General features: G+C 52.2%; 2 protein-coding genes across 8 annotated transcripts in view; one reads left to right on the forward strand and one right to left on the reverse strand.

Moving 5' to 3' along the window:
- FAM110A (family with sequence similarity 110 member A) overlaps positions 1–3,065 on the reverse strand; it is a 146,151-nt gene extending 143,086 nt beyond the window's left edge. For 2 of the 7 annotated variants that reach the window (XR_012018440.1, XR_012018439.1), the window contains exon 1: positions 2,728–3,063. The gene's annotated coding sequence lies outside the window, so the exon portion shown is untranslated. Of the gene's footprint in view, positions 1–2,727 lie in introns of all 7 variants that reach the window. The other 5 variants (XR_012018438.1, XR_012018448.1, XR_012018444.1 and 2 more) reach the window with 5 other exon arrangements.
- Positions 3,007–9,547, forward strand: SRXN1 (sulfiredoxin 1). Its single transcript, XM_072800426.1, has 2 exons — positions 3,007–3,255; positions 7,138–9,547. Exons 1-2 carry the CDS (start codon positions 3,022–3,024, stop codon positions 7,339–7,341), a joined length of 438 nt encoding a protein of 145 aa, XP_072656527.1. The 5' UTR covers positions 3,007–3,021; the 3' UTR covers positions 7,342–9,547.
- The last annotated feature ends 5,150 nt before the right edge of the window (positions 9,548–14,697 follow it).

Genomic DNA, 14,697 nt, shown 5'->3' on the forward strand with positions numbered 1-14,697 from the left:
ATCCAAATGAAAACAGGATATTGTGTGGATGCCAGAACTTCTCCAACTTCCAGTTCCAGGTTTCCATTTGCCCCAGTGGAAGGTACTTGATCTTACTTCCAACAAGAGGCTTGTCTCAGTCTCATTTGTTTAAGGATGGATGGGCCAATATAATGGAATTGCTGATTGGGCAGGTCTGGTCAGGTCCTCTCTCCTCCATCCACCCCCAACAAGGCATCTGCCCCCCAACACAGTCCTGAGAGTGGGGAAAGAAGGTTCCTCACAGGAAAACTAGGTTACAGTTACCAGGCCTTGCTGGTTTTTTTGTTTTGTTTTAAGATTTATTTATTTGAGAGAGCGCATGCAGGTACAGTGGGGAGGGGCAGAGAAAGAGAAAGAATCCCAAGCACAGAGCCTGATGCAGAGCTGGATCTCATGATCCTGAGATCATGACCTGAGCTGAAATCAAGAGTTGGACACTAACTGAGCCACCCAGGCATCCCTAGACCTTGCTAGTTCAGTTCAGCACTCAGGGGCCATGAACCTCAGAGGACAGTTGACCCTCCTGAGCCCAGAGGCTAGTGCCAATTAAGCTAAACCAATTATGATCATTCCACTCCCTTTGGTAAGGATTGGTTTGGGCGCGGACATGTGGTAAATTCCTGCCAATGTGATATGAGGAGAAGGCTCATTGGCGGGGACCAGAGGGGTAAGGAATGGTTAATAAAGCTTGCTTCACTCTTTAAAAAAAGCCCAAAGGGATGTCCTAATTTCTACTGTTGAAAGTTGTTGAATAGTGATATGATACTTGGAGCTACAGCAGCCATCTTGGGACTGCAAGGGGACAAGCTTGAGGATTAAAAACCAGAACACGGAGGATGAAAAACTAAGAACCTGCTGCCTACAATGGCAAAATGGGGCATTACACAAAGCACGGAGCACTTAAGTGCTCCTCACAATTCACACCCATAACAACTTTGAGTGATGGGCAGCATTACTCATCAGGAAGGGTAATGAGTTCAGGAAGAGGTGTCAATAACTAGCCCACGAGGCAGCCTCCCCTCCCCACCATGGGTACTGTCTCTGGTTTTCTCCAGCTAAGAGGGTGACTATGCATTCCCCATGCAGATGCCAACCAGGGTGAGGAGGAGGACAACCAAACCAGATGAGCCTGTATTTACCAGATATGCCTGTCTTCAACTGGGTCTGAGACTGTCCCGCCTCCCTGCTTTTGCTCAAGCTGTGCTGGAATGTCCTTCATGTCTACCTTCCATTCAGCAATTTGCAATGTGCCACGTACCTTCTAAACACTTAATGTGTTACTCTTATTTACTCTCCCTGGCAATCCAGAAAAGAACTGAGGCCAGAGGTGAGTTACCACCTCCCCTCCCCCCCCCCCCCCCACACACACCCTCAAATCACATAGTTTAGTAGGTGATAGAGCCAGGATTCAAATCCGCTGCATTCAAATGACTCCAGAGCCTATACCCTAAAGGATCTCCTGCTTCTTCCATCTCCCTCCCCAGGACCAAGTCATTTTCCAGTTTGAATACCTCTCTCCCAGAGAGCCTCTCCTGATGCTCTCAGTCAAATATGGCCTCTCCTTCAGCTCTCTGGGTGTTCATGATAAAACCAGTCACTTTCCTTGGCTACTGCTGTGGAAGCACTGATTTACTCCCTCACCCACTCTGTCCTCCATCAGCCATTATCTCCAAGTGTTTCCACAATCATTTTAACAGAAGAGAATGCTGAGGCTCAGAGAGGTTAAGCAACTTGCCAGAGACCACACAGCTTGGGAGCAACGAAAGGGGATCCAAACCCAGGCGAATCTGTGCTCAAGTCCCAATGTTGCCATAGATGCTGATAAACACCTGGAATTTAAACCAGGAGCCTCTGCCTACCTCCCCCTGGCCCCAGAGGAGGCTAAGCGCTACACGTGGGACTCAAGGGACAGAGGACTTTGAATGGGAGAGTGATGGGCATGTCCATCCCCACCCCCACCTCCAGCCCCCCCCCCATCGTCCACATCTGTAAGCAGGTGTTGGTGAAGTGGTCCTTGGCTCTAGGCTCGGATGACTTTCATTTTCAGCCGCCCTACCTTGGACAAGCAGCCCAACTCTGGCCCTCACACCTGTCTTGGTGGTGCTGTGAGGATGTGAGGAAACAGTCAGTGTGCATGTTTAGGGCAGTGCCCACACATTGCCAGCAGCTTTCTAGAAGGCTCCTTGTGACAGTCCTGAACAGAGGCAGCCAGCAGTGAGGTACGGAATGTACTCGGGAGTGCGGTCCGAGCCTGGATTTGAACCCTAGCTCAGCCACTTACTAGCTCCGTGACCTTGGGCAAATCACTTAAAGCTCACCATGCCTCAGTCTTCTCATCTGTAAAGAGGGAATAATCATCACACTTATGTTGCGGGGTTGTTCGGAGACCGAAATAAGTTAATCTACCCGCAGAGTGTTCAGAGCGGTGCCCGGCAGCACCGGATCCGTAGTTTTACCCCCGGGGGTACTGGTATCACCTCCTTGGCCCTTGCGGCTCGGGCTCGGGCTCGGGCTCGGGCTCGGGCTCCGACGGGCAGGCGGGGCAGCCGAGCACGGCCGCTTCTGCCGACTCATCCTGGCTCCGCAGGTCCGGCCGCCCCTCGTCCTCGTCCCCGCCCCCGCCCCCGCCCCCGCCCGCCGCGGGCCTGAGTCACCCCGGCCCGTGCGTCAGCCGCGCCCCTCCCGCCCCGCGACCTGCAGACTCACCCTGAGTCAGCCCGCCCGGGCGCTTCCACTCGGGGACGCGGCGCGGCGGAGGGGAGGCGGAGGGGAGGCGGAGGGGAGGCGGAGGGGAGGCTGCGGGGCGCCCCCCGGCGGACGGCCCGAGTCCCGCGGGGCCGCAGCGCGCGGCGAGCGGAGAGCGCGGGGCCGGACCACTGCGGGGCGGGGAGACGCGCGCCCGCCCCCGCCCCCGCCCCCGCCCCCGCCGCCCGCGCGGAGTGGTACGGCCCGGCCGGGGTTAGAGCTCGCGGGCGCCGCGGCGGCGGCGGTGCGGGCGCCATGGGGCTGCGCGCGGGAGGAGCGCTGGGCAGGGCCGGGGCCGGGGCCGGGGCCGGGGCCGGGGTCCGCCGGGGGGCGCCTGGGGGGCCCGGGCCGAGCGGCGGCGCGCCGGGCGGCAGCATCCACTCGGGCTGCATCGCCGCGGTGCACAACGTGCCGCTGAGCGTGCTCATCCGGCCACTGCCGTCCGTGCTGGACCCGGCCAAGGTGCAGAGCCTCGTGGACACGATCCGGGTGAGGCCCGGGGAGGCGGCCGGAGGGAGGGCTCCGCAGGAGGGAAGTCACGGTGGACGCCAGACCGGGCTGGCTCCAGGCTCCGCCCGAACCCGGCATTTGCTGTGTGACCTTGAGTAAGGGGCTGGGCCTCTCTGGGCCTCTGGGCCCTCCTTCGAGCGAGGAGGAGATTGGGCGAGATCATGAAAATAACGACCGCTAACTGTTTATAAAGATAGCACTTGCAGTGCCCGGGAGCTGTTTCAAGTGCCTAAGCTTTGTGCCAGCCCTGTGAGGTAGATGCTACTACTGTTCCTCTTTTACAGATGAGGACACTGAGGCACAGGAGGATTTTTTTTTTTTTTTTTAAGTTACTTGTCCAGGGTCAGACACTTTGAAAGTGGCACAGACCGGCCCCAGTGCCCAGCAACAGGGCCCCCACACTCTGAGTTAAGCTATGCTGTCACTATGGCTGTCACTATGGCTGTCACAGTCAGGGGACTGGACATGTCATGTCGGCTGGTTGGCCCTCGTCTGAACTGGGACCAGGAGAGGACAGGGGCCAGCCCCATCATTGAGGGAGGGGAAGTGATCCTGGCAGGAACTTTGGGGGAGGGGGAAACATGTGTATCAGGTTAGGCCTGCATGGCATCATCATGTCACCTTTCCTCATCAGACCTTTGGAAGGTGACCTCATGAGACTCCATGGCCCCACCAGACAGCTCGACAACTCCCCGGAATGGCATTCAGCCCTAGAGTTTGCACTACTGTTCCTTCTCCCAGGAACTGCTTCCCCAGATAGCCAGAAGGCCTGCTCCCTCTCTTGATTCAGGCCTTTGCACGTCTCTGCCCTTGCTAACACAGCCCTGGTCTCAAGATTTAGTCTTAACCTGAGGTATTTCTCCATAAATCACTTCTGTCCACCTGACTTATTTTATATGTTTATTTGTGTTTTATTGTCTGTCTTTCCCACTTCATGTAAACTGCACTAGAGCAGGGACTATGTCATATCTTGGCTGTTTCCTTAACACTAGCATAGTGCCTGGCTCTGAGGATCTAACCTTGTATGTGTGCTCCCACCTCTGGGCCTTTCCACGGGCTTTTTTCCCCTGCCAGGAACTCTTCCATCTCTTCTTTACTGTTACTAACTCCTTGGTTTCAACTATCCCAGTGGATAGGGGCGACACCTGATGTCTTGCCTGATGCCCCCTGCTGGGTGAGTGGCCTCCTCTGGACCCCCAGACACCTGCATGCTCCAATCCCACTGGTTTTTGTTTTTTAAGATTTAATTAATTTATTTATTTAACAGATAGAGAGTGAGCAGGACCAGGGGGAATAGCAGAGGGAGAGGGCTGGATCCCAAGACCTTAGGACCATGACCTGAGACAAAGGCAGGTGCCTAACTGAGCCACTCGGGCACCCCCCACACACACTAGATTTTAATGGCCTTTTTAGACACCTGTCTTCCATGCTAGAACCATATGCTCTGTGAGGGCAAGCCAGTCTTTGCTTACCATATGTATTCCTTTTCTATGGCAACTGTAACAAGTTACCGGGAATTTAGGGGCTTAAAACAATACAAACTTATTATTTCATAGTTCTGCAGTTCAGAAATCCAAAAATGGATCTCAGTGGATTAAAATCAAGGTATCAGCAGGTCTACATTCCTCCCAGAGGCTCTTGGGGACAATCCCTTTCCTTGCCTTTCCCAGCCTCTTGAGGCCACCCATCTTCTTTGGCTCATGGCTTCTTTCCCCCGTCTAAAGAGCCAGCAACATCAGAGCTCCCTTTTACCTTTCTCTTCCACTTTCAAGGACACCAGTGATTACGTTCAACCCATCTGGATAATCCAGAATCATCTCTCCATCTCAGGATCCTTAACTTCATTCCATCTGCAAAGTCCCTTTTGCCAGCTCCAGGGACTAGGACATGAACGTCTTTGGGGCTATGGCAGCCCACCCTGTATTGTGTCCCCAATGTACAGCACAAGGCCTGCCCGACACCCTGCCTCTCATTAGTGCCCCACTGCCGGGCAGGCTGGACTCTGCTTCATGTGCATCCGCTCTGTGACTTTTCATCTGCAGCCCTCTAGAGCATCCTCTCCCATTTTATAGATGAGGAATGGTGCTCTCAGAGATGAGGCCATTTGCTTTGGGTGCCCCAGCAGCTCAGTGGAGGAGCTAAAATTCAGATTCAGGTTTTTTGGGTTCCAGAGCCCCAGCCTATAACTGCTGGGCCTTACTGCTTACTAATCATTTCTGGAATAAATGGATAAATGAATCCACCAAATAAACATAATAAAAGAGAACCCATAGGCCAGTGGCAGGAGGCCTTCCGGGCAGCTCACGCCTACCATGGTCTCCCCACTGAGCTCTGTCCCCCGCCCCTTAGTTCAGGCTTTCCCTACTTAGAGGACAACTCACTCTGCAACTGGCTGCTAAAGCACCTAGCAGAAAATCAACTTGGATTCTCTTCTCTCTCCTCACATTCGCCCCTTCTGCCAGTCTCCTCCAATCTGCTCCATGTCCCGAACCTGTCTGCCTTTCCCTGTCCTATCTACGTCCTCATCCAGACCAGTGCCTTCTGCTGGATACCTGCTAAGGCCTCACCTCGGTTTTCCCTTTGTCCACCCCACTGAGCCTGCTCTCTTGTGACCACTTTCTAGGAGGGTCACAAATCATGTCACCCTCCATTGTTCAAAACACCCCAGGGCAGCCCGGTGGCTCAGCAGTTTAGCGCCGCCTTCAGCCCAGGGCATGATCCTGGAGACCTGGGATCGAGTCCCACTTCAGGCTCCCTGCATGACACCTACTTCTCCCTCTGCCTGTGTCTCTGACAATCTCTCTCTCTCTCTCTCTCTCTGTCTCTCTGTCTCTCATGAATAAGTAAAATCTTAAAAAAAATAACAACAACACTCCAGGGCTCCCCCCGCTCCTCTTAGAAACCAACCTAAACAGTCTGGCTCCTGCTGACCTCTCTGACCTCTTGTATTCCTCAGCTTCGAGTCCAGTCTGATCACACTGGCCTCCTTGCCTTGCCATCAGCACGGTGAACTTGTTCTGACCTCAGGTCTTTGCATTTGCTGTTCCCTCTGCCTGGAATCCTCTTCCCTCCAGGAATACAGAGCATATATTATTGAGCACTTTCCATGTGACAAGCATTGTTTGGAGTGCTTTACATACGTTAGCTCATTTAACTCAACAGCTCTATGACATGGGTCTCTTGTCTTCATCCCTGTTTGATAGACAGGGCTGCTGAGGCACAGAGACTAAGTGTCTAAGATCATGTGCCAGTGAAGGAGCAGAGCTGAGATTTGAACCCAGGCTGTCAGGCTCTGACTCTAAACTATTCCACCTGTCCCTCTTCCCACATCGACTCCTCTGTGTTCAGTCTCTGCTACCTTGTTGCCTCAGAGAGACCTCATGGACACTCATCCCTGGCCTGTCAACCCGTATTTTTGTCCTCATAGCATAGATAATTCCAACTCTCGCTTTTTTCATTCCATCTTCCCCACTGGACTGGAACCCCATGAAGGCAGGGGCTGTGCCTGTCCCATTCTGGTTGTAGTTTATTCCCAGAGTCTCAAACAGGGCCAAATAGATAGTGTGTATGTGGTATATTAATAAACCGATAAATGTTTAACAACCTGGTCTCTAGAGGGGGAAAGCCCTGATTTGTAGCATCTGCTCATTTCCCTGATGGAAATCACCATGGCTGATTTTCAAGCTACCAAGTTGATGACAACCGGCTCACAAAATTCCTGAATATTTAACAGTTGTCTCTCACAAGCCAGCATGAGCCAGTGTGAGTACGCTGTAGGAGCTCAACACAGGTTCACAGAGTCTGCTCTGCAAACTGTCACGCATTGTGTCATGCTCACTGACAATGTCCCCTCTTCTCCAGGAGGATCCAGACAGCGTTCCCCCTATTGACGTCCTCTGGATCAAAGGGGCCCAGGGTGGTGACTACTTCTACTCCTTTGGGGGCTGCCACCGCTATGCAGCGTACCAACAGCTGCAGCGAGAGACCATCCCTGCCAAGCTTGTCCGGTCCACCCTCTCGGACCTAAGGGTGTACCTGGGCGCTTCCACACCAGACTTACAATAGCAGCCTCCTTGGCACCATGAGCCCAGAAGACACACCTGGTTTCCAGTGGGCTGGACCATGCAGAAAGCAATCAGGGGTGCATTCTCCTGTGTCTAGGCAGAGGTCTGACTCTGAGCACCTGTTCCACTAGCTGCAAGACCTTGGACTCATTACTAAACGATGTGGGAGCAACAGATCCCACTGCTGCAGAAAGGGGTCATGTCTTTGCTCTTGAGATACTCTTGAGAGAATAAAATGGAAAAGGAAGTGGCTTTGGAGAGCCACATCCTCCTGGCTCCAGATTCTCAAGGATGAGCCTCCTACATTTTTGTCTGTGTATTTCCCATTCAGCTGCAAGTAAAGGAAAGCCTAGGCTACAGTGGCTTAAACAAAGCGAAGTTTGTCCACATAGTGAATTCTGGAGACAAGCGGTATTGGTTCAGTACCCCAGCGAAGGTGGGGGCTCACATCCCTGATTCCTTTTGGCCTTTCCCTCATTGCTTGTTACGTAATGGCCAAAGATGGCTGCTGTACCTCCAGGAATCGTGGTTGCATTCCAGGAAAAAAGCTGTTGGGGAGGAGGAAGGACCAAGCCAGCTGTCAACTTCTTTCATTAAGTCAGAACTTTTTCAGAGACCTGTTTCCTGTTCTATCCCCCTGCATAGTTCCACTTAGGTCTCATTGGCCCAAACCAGCTACTGTTGCCACTTCTGGCTGCAAAGAAAACTAAGATGCCAGGAACGGAATTAGTAGACCATTCATATCCCATTTCCTAGGACTGGCATACCGCTTCCTGAAATAAAATTGGAATCCCATTACCAAGAGAGAAGTAAGGAATAGTGTATTAGTCTTTTTTTTTTTTTTAAGATTTTATTTATTTACTCATGAGAGAGGCAGAGAGATAGGCAGAGGGAGAAGCAGGCTCCCCATGGGGAGCCCAATGTGGGACTTGATCCCAGAACCCCAGGATCACAACCTGAACCGAAGGCAGACACTTGACCACTGAGCCACCCAGGTGCCTCTGTGTCTCAGTCTTTGCTGTGTAACAGACTGCCCTAGAAGTTGACTGCTTAAAAGCATGTCATTTATTTGCCTATAGTTCTGTGGGTGTACAATTTGGCCTGGGCACATTGGGACCGTTTTGGTTTCACCTAGGATCATTCCCGGGGCTGCATGCAGTCAGCTGTTGCCTTAGAGAGGGTGGATGGCCTAAGATAGCCCTACTCCCTTGTCTGGCATTTTGGCAGGCTGTTGGCTGGGTGACTTGGTCCTCGTCCATGTGGTCTCCCCAGCAGGTTACCTCAGGCTTATTTCCTTGGCTTCAGAAGGTCATGAGAGTCAAAGTAGAAGCTGGAAGTCTTGAATCCAAGGCCCAGAATTGGTACAGCATCACTTTGGCAAAGTTCTTTTGGTCAGAGCAAATCATACAGTTGGCCTGAATTCCAGGGGTGGCAAAACAGACTTCACCTCTTACTGGGAGACACTCCAAAGAATTGATGGCATTTTTTATCAGTCACAAATGGTTGTGTGTAAGCAAATAACTTGCACTCTTTTTGGACCAGGCCTTGATCTGACTGAGCTGAAGTCACTAAGACATTGTCCTGACCCTTAAATCTAGAAGAAGAGGTGATGGGGTGGGGTGGATCTCTCCAGGGCTGGGCCTGCTCTACTAGAGACATCTATCATGGTCTACACAGGCGGGATGGGGGTAGGCCAGATGGGACATTCCAAAGGGACTTCTGGAAACAAGAGTCCTAGGTGAGGGGAAGAGGGACAGGAAGGGTACAGAGTGAGGCAGGCCTTGCTCTCACTGTCCTGCTAAGGGAACTCAGTCCCTGGGTGTTTTCAAGCCTCGGTTTTCCCAGCTCAGTAACCAAAACAACAGCTTTCCCACCCATTCTCTGTCCCAGGGGAAGATGACTGAGATGACCAATTTAACTTTAAAATGAATGTAGTCCTAAATGCAGTGTAATATCCTAGAACCAAAAAAAAAAAAAAAAGACATTGGTAGAAAAACTGGAGATCTGAATAAGATCTGGATTTTACAATAAACAATTAACAGTAACATACTAATGTCAGTCTCCCAGTTTTGACAAATGTACACGTAAAATGTAAGGATGGTGGGGTGGGGTGGGGTGGGTGCAGAATTTATGGGAACTCTTTCCTATCTTTGCAACTTTTCTGTAAGCCAAAAACCATTCCCAAATAAAACCTTATTTAATAAAAATGAGAGGGTGTGATTGCTTTGGATTGCTGGTTTAGGTTCTGAAACAGGTTTGCCAAAACAGATTGCTGGGCCCTACCCCAGAGTTTCTGTCTTAGCAGGTCCCAAGTGGGGCCTGCAGATTTGCTTTTCTAACAAGTTCCCAGGTGCTGCTGCTGCTCAGGGACCACAAGCTGAGACCACTGATCTAGACAATTATTTTCAAATATGGTGACACCTCCTCCATCACATTGGGTTGACTCCCAGGAGCCCATGTTATGAGATTAGCTTGTGCACCTGTTCATCGTAGGATATTGGACAAGCCCTTCCCTGGAGGCTTTTTCCAGCTCTCAAATGGACTACCTACCCCTAACATTTGTACCAAGGGTCAGGAAGTTGAGGGCTGGTTTTGTAAGCTGCCATCATGAGGTGCACTGGCTCATGTGAGTAATCATCTCCTGACCCACTGGTCTAGGGTACCAGAATGGTTACCCCTTCCTGAGAAAGCTTTTCCTTCTTGCAGATAAGACCCAAGCAGGCAGCACTAAAGGCTTTGCTGGACACTCGGAGAGCAGTGTGGAACAGACAGGGAGTGGAAGGGATTGGTCATTCGTTTTATTATTATTTTAAATTTTAATTCAATTAGCCAATATATAGTACACCATTAGTTTCAAGCGCAGAGTTGTTATTCATCAATTGCATGTAACACCCAGGGGTCATCACGTCTAGTGCCCTCAATGCCGACACTCGGTTACCCCATCCTCCCACCCATCTCCCCTCCAGCAACCCTGTTTGTTTTTATTTTTTTCATTTATTTATTTATTTATTTATTTATTTATTTATTTATTTATTTATTTATTTATTTATTTATTTATTTATTTATTTATTTATTTATTTATTTCCCTGTTTGTTTTTATAGTTCAGAGTCCTGGTTTATCTCCGATTTCTTCCAACGGCAGAGAAGCAGGGTTTTGAATCTGGCTGGTTGCTCTCCGTGGAGGCTGAGCGTTGCATTTTCCCCTTGCGCCAGCAGGTGGCGCTGCTTTCTGGCCTGCGGGAGCAGGGCGGGCGGGGCTCTAGCCGGCAGAGCAAGTCCTGTTGGAAGAAGGTAGAAGGGGGCGCTGGCTGCGAGGGAGACCCATCAGTTACCCTGAGAAGCCAGGGGCCTTCAGGCTTGAAGAGACGTAGCTGGAAGTTTCGGGTTCTATTTACCCTGTCCACTCCTGCTCTGTGGTCTTAGGCACATCATGGTCTCTCTTCTTGTCTATGCTGGGGGTGCTGAGCCAGATAGTCTGCAAGAAGCTTCAGGACTTCAGGCTGAGCCACATGCCTCTTCTGGGCTCTCCAGTCTAACAGTGTGGCCCCTCCCAGACAAACCACTGACCCCCAGGAATTTGGGTTCAGTGAAAGTGTGTAGGGACCCCTTAGGCCCCTCACTGCCCTGGAACCCACCCTGTCACCATGGAAGATTTAAAATGGTCTTTAATCTCACAAGTTATATGTGCGTATATTCACCTTTTAAACATTAAGATATTAAAATGCTAAATAATTAAAACAGGAGAGGTGAGCTGAAGCCCACTGTGAGTCCTACTCCTGGGGGTCCTTTTGTGCTCCTCACTTTTGGGACAGTTGCCTTCATGAATTTGGCATGTATTCCAGACCTTTTTCTAACTCTGTCATAACGTAGTGTGTAAAGTATAAATAAAGCATGCTTTTCCTTTTTACATTATTTTGCAGATTGCATTTCTCTGCCAGCACTGTGCCAGGCCATTCACCCCATTAATTGTCTTTGCTCTTCTCCCAGAGCCTCCCTCGTTCTGGTCACTTCCCCAGGGGGGCCTCCCCTGACCATTCTGTCTAAAACAGTTTCCCTCCCCCAACATTCTGTCACCCTCCTCAGCTATATTTTTCTTTGTGGCATTTATCACACACTTTGAAATTATCTTCCGTGTCTGTTTATGTCTGTCTCACCGGCTAGAAAACATTCTCCAGGCAAGACTTGATCTGTCTTATCACCGTAGGCCCACTGCCCAAAACACAGTAAGTTTTCAATAAATATCTGTTGAATGGGATGCCTGGTGGCTCAGTGGTTGAGCATCTGCCTTCGGCTCATGACAGGATCCTGAGTTCCTGGGATCCAGTCCCGCATGGGGCTCCCTGTGAGGAGCCTGCTTCTCCCTCTGCCTGTGTCTCTGCCTCTCTCTCTGTGTTTCTCATGAATAAATAAATAAAATCTAAAAATAAAATAAAATAAGTATTTGTTGGATGAATAAACTCCATCTAGGTTTAGCTCATTCTTTTAATTGCTATGCAGAATTCCAGGGTCTGAATACCACCACTTCCTAGTCATTCTCCTGTTAGTGGACATTTGAGCTTTCCAGTTTTGCGGCTATCAACAACTTCCGATGTCCCTCTCCATGCTCTCTCAGCTGCATCCCTAGGAGAGGGACTGCCTGGCTCATACATAGCTCAAAAATTCCTAACTTCTAAGGTACTAGCAGATTGCTCTGCAGGGTGGCTGTTCTGAGTGCCTTTACCTCCAGTGGAGTTTGGAGGGGCTGCTTTCCTTCCCTGCACTCCAGCCAGCGCTTCTTAACCTTTTTTGGGTCATGGGCAAGGTTGAGAATCCAAAGCCACAAGCCCTTTCTCCAGAAACCCACAGACATACACACACACAAATATTTTGGGCAATGTCCGGGGCTCCTTGGATTTGGTGGCCTCATCCCTCAGGGGACCCTGTATTGAATGTTTAGAAGCCTAATTATCTTATTGTATATGGATGGGAACACTGAGGCACACACAGATGGGAGTGTGAATGAATGAATACATGGGATGTAGTCTTGTAGCGGGTAGAGAAAACTGTTCAGACCTGATCTGCCTTCAGCCAGAAAAACACCTACTGGAGGGATGAGCTCCAGGGGTCCCTGGCGGACCCAGGACTAGGCAGTTCCACCTGTCAAACCCCGCCAAAGGCAGAGCCAGTCTGACATCCAGGGTCAACGTGGGGAACCGGGCAGAGACCCTGCCTTCCCCGGGTCAGAAGAGGCTGCAAGGCCTTCATCCCTGCCTCCGTGCGCCTGCATCTTTGCAGCCACATTTGCCTCCACGCCGCTGGCTCGCCCACGGCGGATCCCGACTAGCGCCCCCACACAGCGGGAAGGTGGGGAGAGCCCGTCGCGGAAGGGCCGTCCTCGGAATCATCCCGTCCGCACTCGACACGGTAGTCCTGCCGGGTGGACAGACGGGTAAACTGAGGCGGCGCGGCCCCACACACCGCCCCCCGCCGGCCGCCCGCCCGCCCGCCCCCCGCGCGGCCCCTTCCCCGGGCCTGACCCCCGGCGCTGCCTGACGGATGACCTCAGCTGCCGCCAATCCATTGGTTCCAGCTCCCGGGGGGCGCGCAGAACAAAGCGCGCTTTGTGGCGGGGCGTCCCCTCGGCCGGCGCGTCCGCCGCCGGGACCCCCTCCGGAACTGCGAGCGACGCCCCCCGGCCGACAGCCGTGTAATGTCTTCCAGGCCGCGCGGCTCCTTCCAGAGCCCGAGGGCCGCGCTCGCCTCCCCCGCGGGGCTCCCCGGGCCGCCCGGGGGCCCCGCTTGTCCCCCGTCCGGCCGGCGGGATTGGGGGCGCCCCCAGCGGGAGGTCGCGCCGGCCGCCGACCTGTGCTCGCCGAGGAGGGGGGCAGCAGCGCTCGGCCCCAGTAGCCCCGGCTGTGGCTGCGGGGCAGGTGCGGCCACCTGATAAGCCTCTGCTCTAACCCCTGGCGCGACCATATGGGGTGGAAAATGCTGTTAACGGTGGTGCTGGTGGTGTCCTTGTTGCAATTACAGTGACTGTCATTGTTTTAGGGTTGTGAGGGGGAGTGGCTTTAGATTCACGCAGACCTGGGTTTGAACCTTGACTTTGCCACCTACTGGCTGTGGATAGGTTCACCTCTCAGGACCACAGCAGTGGCCGGCAGCGTTTCTTGAGCACCTACTGTGTGCCAGACACCACTAAGTGCTTAAAGGCTTTCTTGAATTCATTTAATCCTCCAATGACCTTAGGAGGAAGGAGGTATTATCCTCCTTTTACAGAGGAGGGAACCGTGTCCCAGCTGTCCTGGAACTGTCCTCTCTGTTCAGGTCCCTGCCCTGAACCTCAGTCTTCTTGTCTGTAAAATAGACCCTCAGGGGTCGTCCATGCTCATCACTTACCTCCTTCCAGATGATGACACAGGAGCTGGGAGAAGAGAGACCAGGGACATCCAGCATGCTCTGCCCCTAGACTCTCTGTCTTTTGAGTATTTTCCATGGCAAGTGCATCTGCTGTGGCCATGAATCCCCACAGGCTTGCAGGGGGAAGGAGCAGTAGGAGGAGGGTCTACCTGCAGCTGGAAGCCTTTCCCCTGAGAGGCAAGTCTCACTGTCCAGTCCTGCCCTTAAGAGGTGAGGAGGTGACAGTAGGAAGAGAAGGAAACCGTGCCCAGAGAGGGGACCAAGGCGCCACAGACAGAGCTAGGCAGGGCGGGGCTCACTGCCCTCCACCCCTCTTCACACACCTCCCTCGACTTTCATTCTCAAATTGGTGTCACACCTATGATGTACCAGGCACTGCTCCAAGCACTGGGGTCATCAAAAAAACAAAACAGATGGAAATCCCTGTCCTATGGAGGTCGTTTCAGGGAGATGGGCAAGAAACACACACGAAACATGTAAAAAGTGTAAAATGCAGTATCTAGTAGTGATAGGTGCTATGAGAGAAGAGCAGGGGAAGGAGAAAGAATGAGATGGAAGATAATGATTTTGTTAAGATGGTTGGCCTCTCTGTGATGGGGGCAGTGACCTGAACAGAAAGGAAAGAAGCCCTGCAGATGTCAGACGGAAGCGTGTTCCAAGCAGAAGGAACAACACATGCAAAAGCTGTGAGATGGGAACCTGCTTGGAGTGTCCAAGAAAGAGCAAGAAGGTCACTGTGGTGGGGGGCAGCCTGGATGGGACAAAGTCTGGGGCTGGGCAGGTGAGGAGGTGGGAGAGATGGGCGCCATCAGCTTGGGAGGGGGCCTCATAGGTGGTGAAGATTTTGGCTTTTCCCTCCAAGTGATCTGGGAGCCATGTGAAGCTCTAGACAGAGGGGACACCTGGGCTGGCTCTGGCTGCTAAGCGGAGCACATGGGGAGGGAGGGGGATTGGAGGG

This window comes from Canis lupus, chromosome 26, assembly GCF_048164855.1.
Source record: "Canis lupus baileyi chromosome 26, mCanLup2.hap1, whole genome shotgun sequence".
NCBI lineage: Eukaryota > Metazoa > Chordata > Mammalia > Carnivora > Canidae > Canis > Canis lupus.

Bases quoted from the DNA above. Each gene is read 5' to 3' on its own strand.
- SRXN1 (XM_072800426.1), top strand. From the start codon at position 3,022: ATGGGGCTGCGCGCGGGAGGAGCGCTGGGCAGGGCCGGGGCCGGGGCC. The intron at 3,256-7,137 runs GTGAGGCCCGGG...CCTCTTCTCCAG, and splicing joins GCCTCGTGGACACGATCCGG to GAGGATCCAGACAGCGTTCC.